The sequence below is a fragment of the Belonocnema kinseyi genome, chromosome 8, assembly GCF_010883055.1.
Source record: "Belonocnema kinseyi isolate 2016_QV_RU_SX_M_011 chromosome 8, B_treatae_v1, whole genome shotgun sequence".
NCBI classification, from domain to species: Eukaryota; Metazoa; Arthropoda; class Insecta; order Hymenoptera; family Cynipidae; genus Belonocnema; species Belonocnema kinseyi.
This window is the reverse complement of record NC_046664.1, coordinates 17,403,987-17,418,237: the sequence shown is the minus strand read 5'-3', so window position 1 is coordinate 17,418,237 and position 14,251 is coordinate 17,403,987. Positions and strand designations below refer to the sequence as shown.

Below are 14,251 nucleotides of genomic sequence, written 5' to 3'. Positions count from 1 at the left end.
AGATTTCAAAATATTTTTAAAAATTTCGAAGATCTTAAAAAATATTTCATGGAATTTCAAAGATTTTAAAATGATTGTCAAAGTGTTTAAAAGATTTACATGTATTTTAAGGGATTTTTATGAGATTTTGAAGATTTCAAGATTTGAAGAGATTTAATCTAATTTCGAAATATTTCTGATTTCAAACATTTCAAAGGTCTTAAAAGATTGTATTCAATGAAAGTAAAAATTTCCATTAATTTTAAAGGATTTCAAAGATTTCGAAATATTTCATGAAATTTCAAAGATTTTAAACAATTTCCACAGATTTTAAGGGATTTTAATGCGATTTTGCAGATTTGAAGAGATTTAAAGAAATTTTGAAATATTTATGGTTTTAAAGGATTTAGAGAATCTTTAATGTCATAAAAGATTGTATTTAATAAATTTTAATATATTATCAAGGATTGCAAAAAATTCGGAAAGATTTCGAAATATTTCAGGAAATTTCAAAGATTTTCAAATGACTTTCAAAGATTGTAAGGGATTTCCATGGATTTTAAGGGATTTTTATGATATTTTGAAGATTTGAAGAGATTGAAAGTAGTTTCGAAATATTTCCGGCGATTTCAAAATATTTAAGAAAATTTTAAAGGTCTTAAAAGATTGTATTTAATGAATTTTAATATATTATAAAGTATTTTAAGATATTCGGAAAGATTCCCTCGGATTAACAAAATTTCAATTAATTGGAGAGAATTTCAAAGATTTCGAAATATTTGAGGAGATTTCAAAATATTTTTTTAAGTTTCAAAGGTCTTAAAAGATTGTATTTGATGAATTTTAATATATTGCAAAGTATTTTAAAGAGGTTCGAAATGATTCCCTCGGATTTAATAAATTTTAATTAATTTAAAAATATTTCAAAAATTTGGAAATATTTCATGGAATTTCAAAGATTTTAAAATGATTTTCAAACTGTATAAATGGAATTCAAGATATTCGTTTTTTAGGAAGATTAATTAATGAAATTCCTCTTGTAATTATATATTTTAATTTTTCTAATTTATCTTTATGTGGAATCCCATTTTTGTCGGGATTTTATTCAAAAGATTTATGGATTAAGATTTTAAAGATTTCCATGGATTTTTCAAAGTTTTTTAAATGATTTTCAACGTGTTTAATAAATTTCCATTTATTTTAAAGGATTTTTATTAAAATTTTAAAATTTTAAGATATTTAAAGTAATTTCGAAATATTTCAGGAAATTTCAAAGCACTTAAAAAATTGTATTTGCTGAATTTTGAAATATTGCAAAGTCTTTTAAGAGATTCGAAAAGCTTCCCTGGGATTTAAAAAATTTTAATTAATTTTAAAAGATTTCAATTATTTCGAAATATTTCATGGAATTTCAAAAATTTTTAAATGATTTTCAAACTGCTCAAGAGATTTCCATGCATTTTTTAAAGATTTTAAAATTATTTTCAAAGTTTTTAAGAAATTTCCATTTATTTTAAAGGATTTTCATTAAAATTAAAAAATTGTAAGATATTTAAAGTAATTTCGAAATATTTCAGGAGATTTCGAAGGTCTTAAAAGATTGTATTTGATGAATTTTAATATAATGCAAAGTATTTTAAGAGATTAAGAAAGATTCCCTCGTATTTTAAAAACATCAAATAATTTTAAAGGATTTCAAAGATTTCGAAATATTTCATGGAATTTCAAAACTTTTAAAATGATTTTTAAACTGTTTAAGAGATTTCCATGGATTTTAAGGGATTTTTATGATATTTTGAAGATTTGAAGAGATTGAAAGTAGTTTCGAAATATTTCCGGCGATTTCAAAATATTTAAGAAAATTTTGAAGGTCTTAGAAGATTGTATTTAATGATTTTTAATATATTGTAAAGCATTTTAAGATATTCGAAAAGATTCCCTCGGATTTAAAAAATTTCAATTAATTTGAGAGAATTTCAAAGATTTCGAAATATTTCAGGAGATTTTAAAATATTTTCAAAAATTTCAAAGGTCTTAAAAGGTTCTATTCAATGAATTTTAATATATTGTAAAGTATTGCAAGAGATTCGGAAAGATTCCCTCGGATTTTATAAATTTCAATTAATCTTAAAGGATGTAAAAAATTTCGAAATATTTCATAGAATTTCAAAGATTTTAAAATGATTTTCAAAGTGTTTAAGAGATTTTAAGGGATTTTTATGAAATTTTGAAGATTTGAAGAGATTTAAAGTAATTTTGAAATATTTCAGGAGATTTTAAAATATTTTCAAAAATTTCAAAGGTCTTAAAAGGTTGTATTCAATGAATTTTAATATATTGTACAGTATTTTAAGAGATTCGGAAAGATTCCCTCGGATTTTACAAATTTCAATTAATCTTAAAGGATGTAAAAAATTTCGAAATATTTCATAGAATTTCAAAGATTTTAAAATGATTTTCAAAGTGTTTAAGAGATTTTAAGGGATTTTTATGAAATTTTGAAGATTTAAAGAGATTTAAAGTAATTTTGAAATATTTCAGGAGATTTCAAAATATTTTGAAAAATTTCAAAGGTCTTAAAAGATTGTATTTAACGAATTTTAATATATTGTAAAGTATTTCTAGAGATACGGAAATATTACCTCGGATTTAAAAAATTTCAATTAATCTTAAAGGGATTTCAAAGATTTCGAAATATTTCATGGAATTTCAAAGATTTTAAAATGTTTTTTGAAGTGTTTAAGAGATTTCCATTTATTTTAAAGGATTGTCATTAAAATTTAAAGATTTTAAGATATTTAAAGTAATTTCGAAATATTTCGAGAGATTTCAAAATATTTTCAAAATTTTCAAATGTCTTAAAAGATTGTGTTTAATGAATTTTAATATATTGTTCAGAATTCATCTTTTTCATTCAAAATTCTATTATTTAAGTTACAAATTTAATTATTTTAATGAAAATTCAACAACTTGGTTGAAAGTTCAACAACTTTATTACACATTTATTTTATTAGTTGATGATTTCATTATTTTGTTAAAAATTGTTTTTTTTTAAATTACTTTTCTAAACTGAAAATTGCTCGCTTTTAGTTGAAAATTCATTTATTACATTTTTTGTCAAGAATTCATCTTTTTCGTTGAAAATTAAACCATTACATTTTTTATTAAAAATTCATCTTATTTAGTTAAAAATACAAATAGTTTATTTAATTACTTTGTTAAATATTTATCTTATTGGTTAGAAATTTAACTATTTTGTTGAAAATTCGCCTTTTTGGTAGAAAAGTAATTTTCGTGATTGAAAATTCAAATAATTGAATTAAAGTTGAACTCATTTCTTAAACATTCATTTTATTAGTTAAAGATTCATCTCTTGAGTTAAAAACTTTAATATTCTCTTGAAAATTCTATTATTTTTCTGTTAAAAATTAATTTTTTGAACTGCAAATTTAACTATTCGATTATCGGCCAACAAATTGTTGGTTCTGAGTTTAAAAATATGTTATTTTGGTATATTGTAAAGTTTTTTAAGAGATTCGGAAAGATTTTAATGAGATTTTGAAGATTTAAAGAGATTTAAAGTAATTTCAAAATATTTCAGGAGATTTCAAAATATTTTTTAAAATTTCGAAAGTCTAAAAATATCTTGGAAGCAGGGGAAAAAAGACGTATTTGCCAACAAAAAACATGAATTTCGAACCGAATTATTGAATTTACAAACTAAGAATATAAATTTGCAATCGAAAAATTAATTTTCAACAAAAACAGACGAATTTTCAACCAAATAGTTCAATATTGAACTAGAAAAGATGAAATTTTGAACTAAAAATCGAATAATTACATTTTGAATAAATGAAAATTGATTCTTAAAAAATAAAAAACGAAATTTCAAAAACGTAGTTAAATTTTCTATCAGAGAGATGAATTTTCAACTAAAGTGATGGAATATTCAACTAGATTACATACATTTTTAGCTAAAAAAATTAATTTTTATGTACAAAATATGAATCTTTATCGAAAAGGATCAATTTTAAACTGTAGTGGTTGAATTATTAACAAAAAAAGAATTTTCAGCAAAAGTTTAACTTTGAACCAAGTAGTTGATTTTTAAACCGTAAATATGGATTTTCAACAAAAAATGGAAGAAATCAATTTTCAAGAAAAAAGAAAGAAAGAAAATGATTAACCAAATTGATAAATTTTCAATGAAAATGATGATTTTTCAAGTAGAAGTTGAATTTTAAATAATATTTTGAATTTTGAACTAAAGTGATTCATCTTTAATTGGAATGGTCGATTTTTCAAGCAAATAAATCAATTTAAAACCAGAAAAAAACGGAATTCCAACCAAAAATGGAAAAGTTAACTTTTTTCTTTTTTTTTTTTGAAAATTGGTCATTTTAGTTGGAAATTCATGCTTTTTTCTTGCAAAAAAATCTACTTAGTTGAAAATTTATCTTTTTGGTTGAAAACATTCTTCTTTTGTGGTTGAAAATTAATTTTTTGGGTATAAAATAATAATTGTGGTTTGATAATTCCTTTTTTTTCCTGATAAAAATTATTTCTTCCATTGTAAATTTAACTTTCTCTTTGAAAATTCGTTCCTTTTAGTTCAAAACTAATTTTTTTAATAGAAAATTAAACTGTTGCTGTAAAATTCATATCTTTTATTAAAAATTCGTCATCTTTTCTAAAAAATTAATGTTATTTTTTAGTTGAAAATTGATGCATTTTCCTTAAATGTATTATTTTTTATTTAAAATTCATCTGTTTGGTTAGAAATTGAACTCTTCCATTTTTGATTGAAAATTAATCTTCTTGGTTAAAAAATCATTTAATTAAAATGATTATTGTTCAACTGGAACTTGAATTTTAAACAAAAAAATTGAATTTTGAACTATAATGATGAATCTATCTAGAATAGTCGATTTTTCAAGCAAATACGACCAGAAAAAAACGAAATTTCAACAAAAAATTGAGTTTAAAATTGTTTTAAACCAAAAATATACATACTTAATTAAAATGATCAATATTTACTGGAATACTTGAAATTACAAAAAAATACTTAGATTTTCGAGCAGTGGTGAATATTTTAAATAAAACGATGAATTTTTAACAGGAATAGTTGATTTTTGATTAAAAAGAAAAATTTTTGAACAAAAAAGACGAACTTTCAAGAAAATACACGAATTTTTATCTAAGAAATATAAATTTACAACAAAAAATTGAACAATTAAATTTTTAGTATGAAAAAAACTAATTTTCAGTCAGAAATTAATTTTCAATAAAAATGATGGAATATTCAACTGGATTATTTAAATTTTTAATGAAAGAAAATTCAAGTTAAAAATATTAATTTGGAACTAAAATGATAAATCTTTAATTTCTGTAGTTCAATTTTCAAACAAAAAAATTAATTTTTAACAAAAGAATTAAACTTTTCTCCAAGTAGTTGAATTAAAAAAAAATGAATTTTCAACTAAATTTATGAATCCTTAACTAGAATAGTTAAATTTTCATAGAAAGACTGGTACATTAATTTTCTGCTAAATATATGAACTTTCAACCATACAGTTAAATTAATAAAAAAGATAACTTTGCAACTGAAAATGAAATAATTACATAAAAAAATAAAAAAGTTTCCAAAAATTAGTTCAATTTTCAACATACACAAAAAATTGTCTAGAAAATAGTTACATTTAATTGAACAATTGAATAGTTAAATTTTTAGTTAAAAAAACTTTTGTAAAAAAAATCCTTGACATATACCCGGTTTTTTTAGGTATATAAAAATTCACGGACAATTCCAGGTTTTCTTGGTGAGTAGACACCTTGAAAACTAAGAAAATTCTAGAAAATATTCTAATAGCTACGCAAAACCTACCTTACGCAAAAAAAGAAAACCTCCAAACTTGCAAACGAGATGAACAGATACATCTTGGTGACTTGGGATTAAATCATGCAAAGTATTAGTGCCTTATTTCTAAACGAAGTGTTAAAAAAGCAAACTCAAGGAAATTAAATATTAAAAGAAAAAGAAATCTTCATAAGATTTCATTCACAAATTACGTAAGTTGATTTTCTGAAATTTGCAATTCTACTTTCTAACCTAATATTTTAAAAGGAAAAAATCAACTTTAATGTCTATTTAAAATATTATTCTTCAGTTTGTACATTTTTAAAATTGCATTCGGCCAGTCTACATATTACCCACTTTTCTAGTTTTTTTTATCGTTTTCAGATTTGAATGCGAACTGAATTAATAGAACTCAAAAAATCTAACTATTCTTCCATGACAAGTCTACTATTATTATATTTATGGTTGAAAATTGAATTAAAATTAACTTCAATTTTTTAAATAATTAAAAAAAATTAATTTATCTATTCCATAATTGGCTAAAAATTCATCATTCCAGTTTAAAAATTAATTCTTTCGTTAAAAATGTAACTTTTTTGTTAAAAAATCGTTTTCTTTTTGGTTCCAATTTATTTTTGTTTTAAAATATTTTCTAGTTTTAAATTTAACTATTGGGTTTAAACTTATATTTTTTTGTTGAAAATTCGATTTTTTTAAGTTAATTATTCAATTTAAAATGTGACTACTCTATTTTTAGGTATGAGTTGATTTTTTACAATTCAAAATTCATGTCTTTTCTTTCAATTTACTTTCTTTAGTCGACAATTCCTATTTTTGTTTAGAAATTCATTTTTTGGTTCAAAATTAATTTCTTTTACTGAAAATTTTACTTTTTTTTGAAAAATCGTTCTTTTTTTTAGAAATTAACTTTATTGTTGAATTAATTTAGTTGGAAACTTAACTATCTCGCGGAAAATTCGTTTTTTTTTTTTAATAGAAAATTCAACTATTTCGTGCGAAAATTCATGTATTTTGTTAAAAAGTCGTATTCTTTTCTAGGAAAATAATTCTTCCTTTTTAGTTAAAAATTTATGAATTTTCTCGAAATTTAATATTTTCGTTTCTAAATTCATCTATTAAGTTGGAAATTTAACTATTCTATTTTTGGTTGAAAATTAATCCTCCTAAAAGAAAATTCATTATTTTGGTCGAAAATTCGCAATTTTTTTTTGAAAATTAACGTTATTAAGTGAAACTTAAACCCTTTTGTTAAAAATTCATTTATTTTGTTGAAAGATCGACTTTTTCGATAAAAAAATTAATCTTCTTAGTTGGAAATTCATTTCTCTGGTAAAAATCAACTTCTTTTATTGGGAATTTAACTGTCGTGTTGTAAATTCATTCTTTTGTTGTATTTAAATTAAATTAAATTAAAATCAACTAAATTAAAATTAACTACAATTTTTTAAATAATTAAAAAAATAATTATTTATCTATTCCATATTTGGTTGAACATTCATCTCTTTGGTTAAAAATTCATTTTGGTTCTTGATAAAAATTCATCATTTCAGTTGAAAACTCAATTCATCCTTTTTTGTTGAAAATTCGACTTTTTCAAGGTAATTATTTAATTTAAAATGTAACTACTCTATTTTTAGGTAAAAATTGATTTTTTTATTCAAAATTCATTTATATACTTTCAAAATTACATTCTTTAAACGGCAATTCATCTTTTTGTTTAAAAATTAATTTATTTGATTGAAGATTTTACTTTCTTTTTAAAAAATCGTTCTTTTTGTTAGAAATTAACTTTTCTGTTGAATTAAATTAGTTAAATATTCTTTACTCTTGGTTGAAAATTGATCATTTTACTTGGAAATTCATGCATTTTCTAGCAAAAAAATCTACTTAGTTGAAAATGCAACTTTTAGGTTGAAAATTTCACTATTCCATTGCTTAAAAATATCACACTATTCCATGCTTAAAAATATTCGTCTTTTTTGTTGAAATTTAATCCTTGGGTTAAAAATTAATACTGTTCTGTGAAAATCCATTTGTTGTTGTTATTAAAAATTCATTTCTTTGGTTGAAAATTTTCCTTTCTTTTTGAAAAATTGTTCTTTTTGTTAGAAATTAACATTACTGTTGAATTTAACATGATTAATTTAATAATTATTAACATTAAACTATTTGTTAAAAAATACTATTGTTAAAAATAATCTTATTTGGTCAAAATTCATTAGTTCTAGTTCAAAAATTAATTAATTTAGTTAAAAATTTAACTATCCTGTGAAAAATTCGTTCTTTTTGGTCGAAAATACATTTTTAACTATTTCATTCTTGGTTGAAAATTTATCATTTTTACTTGAAAATTCATGCATTTTCTAGCAAAAACATCTACTTAGTTGAAAATGCAACTTTTTGGTTGAAAATTTAACTATTCCATTTTTGCTTGAAAATATTCGTCTTTTTTGTTAAAAAATAATCTTTGAGTTGAAAATTAATATTGTTCTGTGAAAATCAATGTTTTCTTTTTGTTGAAAATCAATTTCTTTGGTTGAAAAATAATTTCTTTGGGAGAAAATTTTACTTTTCTGTCGGAAGTTCGTTCTTTTTAGTTTCAAACATTAATTTTTTTATTAGAAAATTCAATTATTTAGTGTAAAATTCACATATTTTGTTAAAAAGTCGTGTGCTTTTCTGGAAAACAATTCTTCTTTTTTAGTTAAAAATATATGAACATTCTTGAAATTTAATATTTTCGGTTCTAAATTCATCTGTCTGACTGGAAATTTAACTATTCTAGTTTTGGTTAAAAATTAATCTTCTGAATCGATAATTCAGCTTTTTGGTCGAAAATTCACTCTTTTTCGTCGAAAATTAAAGTTATTAAGTGAAATTTCAACTATGTTTTTAAAAACTCATATATTTTGTTGAAAAATCGACTTTTTTCGAGGGAAAAAAATATATCTTTTTGGTTGAAAATTCATTTTTCTGGTAAAAATTAACTTCTTTTATTGAGAATTTAACTTTCTTGTTAAAAATTCGTTTTTTTTTATTTCACTTTGTTCACAGAAAATTCAACTATTTTGCTAAAAATTCATGTATTTCGTTTTAAACTTTCACTTTTTTGGTGAAAAATAATTCTTTTTCGTCAGAAATTTATCTTTATGATAGAAAAATCAACTATTTTATTAGAAATTCATATGTTTTTGTTGAAAATGCATTCAGAGTGTCTACTCAAATCCATATGTATATTATAAATAATGTTGTTTTTTCAGTTTCAAGGGACTCAATTATTAATATGTATAATTTATAAAGCTTTGACAAATTATATTATAATATATTCTTCAATATATTAGCATTATGAATTAATTAAATAATTAAATAATACTAAAAACATAAGTAATCATTTCTTGAATTTAAATTTATTCTTAAAACAAATTTTTATATTATCTTCATGTACTTAAAACTCAGCGCATATTTGAGTAAAATTAATGCTGGTATCATAATAAGTATTAATATTTTATTTAAACCGCTTTAAATTCTGAACTTTTCAAGTAAAAAAATTGCATTTTCTATAGAATAGATACATTTTTAACCAAATAATTGAATTCTTATCTAAAAAAGCTCAATTTTCAATCATATTGTTCAATTTTTAACTAAAATAGTTCGATTTTCAATCTGACAGTTAATTTTTTAGCTAAACAAGATGTTTCCGTTTAAAAATGAAATACTTAAATTTTATCTAGAAAAATTATAATTTAAGATATTTAAAAAAGATTAAAATCAAATTTAAAACCTTTTTTAACGTCCAATAATCAAGTTAATGTGAAGAATTCCTGAAAATAAAATCAAGAATCTAAAAAAGCAGATTTTTTCTTTTCTTTCTTAGAGAGAAAGGAGAAGAAGAAAACGTTTCTTTTTTTAAAATTGCAATTGGAGCATTTTATTGTGGTTGTCCAAATTTAGAAAACTATTTTCCCACAAAAAAGAACAACCAATTTTCAACCAAGAAGATGAATTTTCAACTAAATTTATAAATATTTAACTGGAATATTTAAATTTTCAAGTAAAAATCTGAATTTTTAAACATGATGATTAATCTTCAAACAAAAATAATAATTTTCTGATAAAAAATATGATTTTTCAATCAACCTCATTAAATTTTAAATAAAAATAATTCATTTTCGTCAACTTTTACGCCTTACAGATTAACTTTGAACTAAAATGATGAACTTTTAAGAAAGAAGATTAATTCCAAACAAAAATACGATTTTTCCAGGAAATAAACGTATTTTCAAAATAATGGTTACATTTTCAAACAAAGTGATGGATTCTCAACTAAACTGATAAATATTCAACTGGAATAATTAAATTCTTAACCAAAAGGATGCATTTTTAGCTAAAATTATGAATCTTTAACTATAATAAATGAATTTTCAACCAAGAAAATTAATTACTATAAAAAATGCCATTTTTCAATGAAAAAAAGCAATCTTTCAACCAAAATTTGAACAGTTAAATTTTGAACTTTTAAAATTGAAATTTAAAAGTTTTTAATTAGAAAATTTTGTATTCAAATGCTCAATAATTTACGCGTCTAAAATTGAAGGTACTAAAATTTTTCAATATAAAAAATATAAATCCACGTTATCATTTTCAATGCTCTAAATTAAAAAATCAATCAATGAACTTTAAAATTTTCAAAATTATATAATTTTAACGAATTTTAAGCTAGAAACATCAAACATTGAAAAATTGAAAAAAATTTAACTAAACAATTCTTTTCTTCTTAAATAGTTTAAACGTCCTTGAAAAGCTTCAAATTTTTATTTCAAAATCTTGAGAAATCTAGAATTTGTTTTAAATTTATTTTTAATTTAAAATTATTTTGGAAATCTTGTCAGAACTTCTAAATATCTCTCAAAATGTATTGAACTTTTTCTATAATTTTCAGAAAATCCTGCAAATTTAAAAAAATTTCTTTACAATTTGGATCTATAAATAACAATTGAACATTTATTATTTGTTGGCGAAATTTGCGTAATTTTAAGATATATGTAGACGTTTTGAAAAGATTCAAACTCAAAGTAAAACTTGAAATGATAGCCTAATATAAAACAAAATGTAGATTTTCACAGAATTTAAAAAAAATATATATTCTTTTGAAGCATTGTGAAAGGCTTCACAAGAATAAAAACATTTTCTTAAGATTCCTAGGATAATTAAAAATAACTTTTCATTTTAAAAAATTATTTTAAGAGAATATTTTAAAACTTTTTCAAAGATTTAAACAAAATTTTCAAAAAAGATTCTAAAAGATTTTAGGAAAACTATCTAAAATTGGCATGATCATTTTTAATCTTTTTAAAACTCCTAAATATCTCTTCAAATTGCTCAAATTTTTTTTACAAATGCTCTTCGAAAATTTAACGTTAAAATTTTCTAACGAAATTTTCTATGTCAAACAATTCAGTTAAAGATTCTTTACTTTTAAATATTTGGTTTTAATTTAGTTGTTTTAAATAAAAATTCAAATATTGTTAAATATTCAATAATTAATCTTTTTTTTAATTAAAAATTTCAAATTGAGTGGGTTAAAAATTTAATATTTTAGACTAAAACAATATTTTTAATTTAATAAAATCCTTTAATTAAGAATATATTATTATGAAGTTATTTTTAAGCAGAAAATAGTTGATAAACTTTGAGTCACACCTTCCTATTTGTTTAAGGACTAAGACTTTCAAATTGTAACCATTTAAGTTTTAACGTTAAAATCTGAAAATTCTTAAATTTTGAACTGGTTTAAAATCGTTCTGTCAAATCGTTTTTGTTCTTTTTTTATTACTTAAGGTGCAGATAAATTAAAAAAAAATTGATTTATCAAATAAAAATGTTTTTTATCCCAAATTTTCAACATCAAAGGCTTTTATTTTTTATTTGGTCAAGTTTTTAAGAAAGCATTTAAAAATTCTTTAAATTAAAAATGTAAGCTTCGAAATACAAATTTTAAATGGAACATTTTTAAAGTAAAATAATTTCGAATTACGCCTTGTAAGCTAAATAATAGCATTATTGGAAAACATAACAATTCCACTAATTATTTAAAAACTGTTACAATCGAACGTGGGCAGATTTTTCTTCTTCAAATCCGAAATCATAATTCTTTTCGAAAATTCTCCATTTCAACCAATCCTAAGAATTTCAATTTTTTTGGTAAAATTCCCTGTTCCAAATCATAATTTAAATTTGTTTTTGAAAATTGTTCCAACTCAAAATTGGTTTAAAATTGAAAATTCCTTGCAATGATAATACTTTTCGAAAATTTTCCGCTTCAACTAAAAATTATAATTTTTCTTTAAAATTCCCTGTTCCAATTTATAATTTTAATTTTTTCGAAAATATCCCGTTTCAATTTAGAATTAAAATTCATTCTTTACAAAAATTTCCTGTTCCAGCTCGGGATTTATTTCAATTTGAGAATTCGCTATTCCAAGAAAAATTATCATTATTTTGGATAAATACCAGTTTCAACTAAAAATTGGTTAAAATTTGAAAATTCCCTGCTTCAACTCAAAATTAGAATGCTTTGGAAAAAATATACCTATACCAATTCAGAATTTTGTCATTTTTCGAAAATTTCCAGTACCACCTCGGAATTTGTTATTGTGGATAAATTCCAGTTTCAACTATCAATTTGTAAAAAATTGAAAGTTCCCTTTTCAAATTAAACGTTAAATTATTTTCATTTTAAATAGTTGAAAACCCCTTAAAATACTTCGAAATTTCATTTCAAAACCTTGAAACATCTACATGCTGCTATACATTAAAAACAATTTTTCTTAATCTGACAAATTAAAGAAATTTTCTTTAAATTTTCCACATTCATTTTTCAAAATTTTGTAAATCGTCATAAATCTTTTGAAATATTCGCTTTAAATTAGTTTATTCAAATAAAAAATTATTATCAATTAATAATAGTTTATAAAGTTTCAATAGGGCATTTACATTTAACTAATTAGACTTTCCAATTGAAACAGTTTTTTTTAACGTTAAAATCTGAACATTCTAAAATTGTGAACTGATTCCGAATAGTCTTGTACAATCAATTTTTTTTTTTAAATCTTAAAGTACAATTCAATTTAAAAAAATCAATTATTAATTTATATTCACAGTCGATCAACTAAAAATGTTTTACTTTATTAAAAATTTTCGATTTAAAACATTTCTAATTTTTAATTGTTTAGGTCTTTAAAACTGCATGTTCAATTTTTTATATTGAAATGTACGCATAAAAATTAAAAATATAAAATTTTTGAATTACACATTCTCAAATGAATGATATAATTATAAAATATCAAAACTAAACTAATTATCTAAACAACGGTTAAAATCAAAGTTGGAAGGATTTTTTTTTCTACAAATTTCTAAAATTCCCGATCAAAATTTAAATTCACCGTCATTTCCCGGTCTCATAAAATTCCAGGTTTCCCGGTTTAAAAAAACTGAAAGATTTTAATGACCCCCCTCTCGTCGCAAATCATTTTATGTAATTTATGAATGACCCCTAAAAACAGAAAACTTTAACTGGAGAAATAGAAAGAGAGTCGGATAAAGTGGAAGAAATTTTCCAAAACCCAGTTGCAATTTTATTGAAAAATACAGACATGCAAGAGAAAACAGAAGACAATGAAACTGAATGAAATTATTGACAATTTTACCTGTAGGTGGCTGAATTTCTGCTGCAACTGATTGCAGGAAGTCTTCTGGCTTTTCTCAGACATATCCAAAAGTTCGACTGATCGATAGTCGGGCACCGTTTCAGTTGACAAGAATGCAAACTTCTTTTTGTTGTTTACATCAGTTGCAGGAGGCAATTGCGGCGGTTTATAAACTCGGGGTTTATGAGTAGTGATACTACCACCTGTTCAATAATTGTAATGAGTTTAATTATTAAACAATTGAAAAATAAAAAAAAAAGCAGCAATAATTCAGGGTTTCTAGCGTTTAAAAAAAATGCCAGGACTTTGTCATGTTTTCCAGGACAGCAAAAACAATTTTTCCTGAATAAGTGAAATTTCTTTTACATCCCAAACTTTGATTTTATGGTAGAAAATCAAAATATCCAAAAAATTATAATCCAATAATTTGTTTCTGTTGATATAATCCAAGTGAGTACAATTCCGTGTGTTTAATAATAGAAATAGTTGAAATTGACTGATTTCTCGAATTTTAAGCTAATTTACGTTTCGTTTTCAATGAAATAATTAAATTTTTAATGTTAAAAATTTATTTTCATTAAAAATTATAAATTTCCAATAAAAAAAAATATTTTTAACAAAGAAATTTAATTTACAAAAAAAGTAGTTGAATTTTCAATCAAAATCGTTCATTTTCTACCAAAAAATA

The 14,251-nt window shown here is 21.9% G+C and overlaps 1 protein-coding gene across 1 annotated transcript in view; it reads right to left on the bottom strand.

The window, feature by feature from the left end:
- The window catches only part of LOC117178396 (coronin-2A-like), a 106,217-nt gene that overhangs the window by 2,797 nt on the left and 89,169 nt on the right, over window positions 1–14,251 (bottom strand). The window contains exon 7 of the mRNA XM_033369825.1: window positions 13,564–13,766. Coding sequence (XP_033225716.1) covers window positions 13,564–13,766 — 203 coding nt within the window. The remainder of the gene's footprint in view (window positions 1–13,563; window positions 13,767–14,251) is intronic.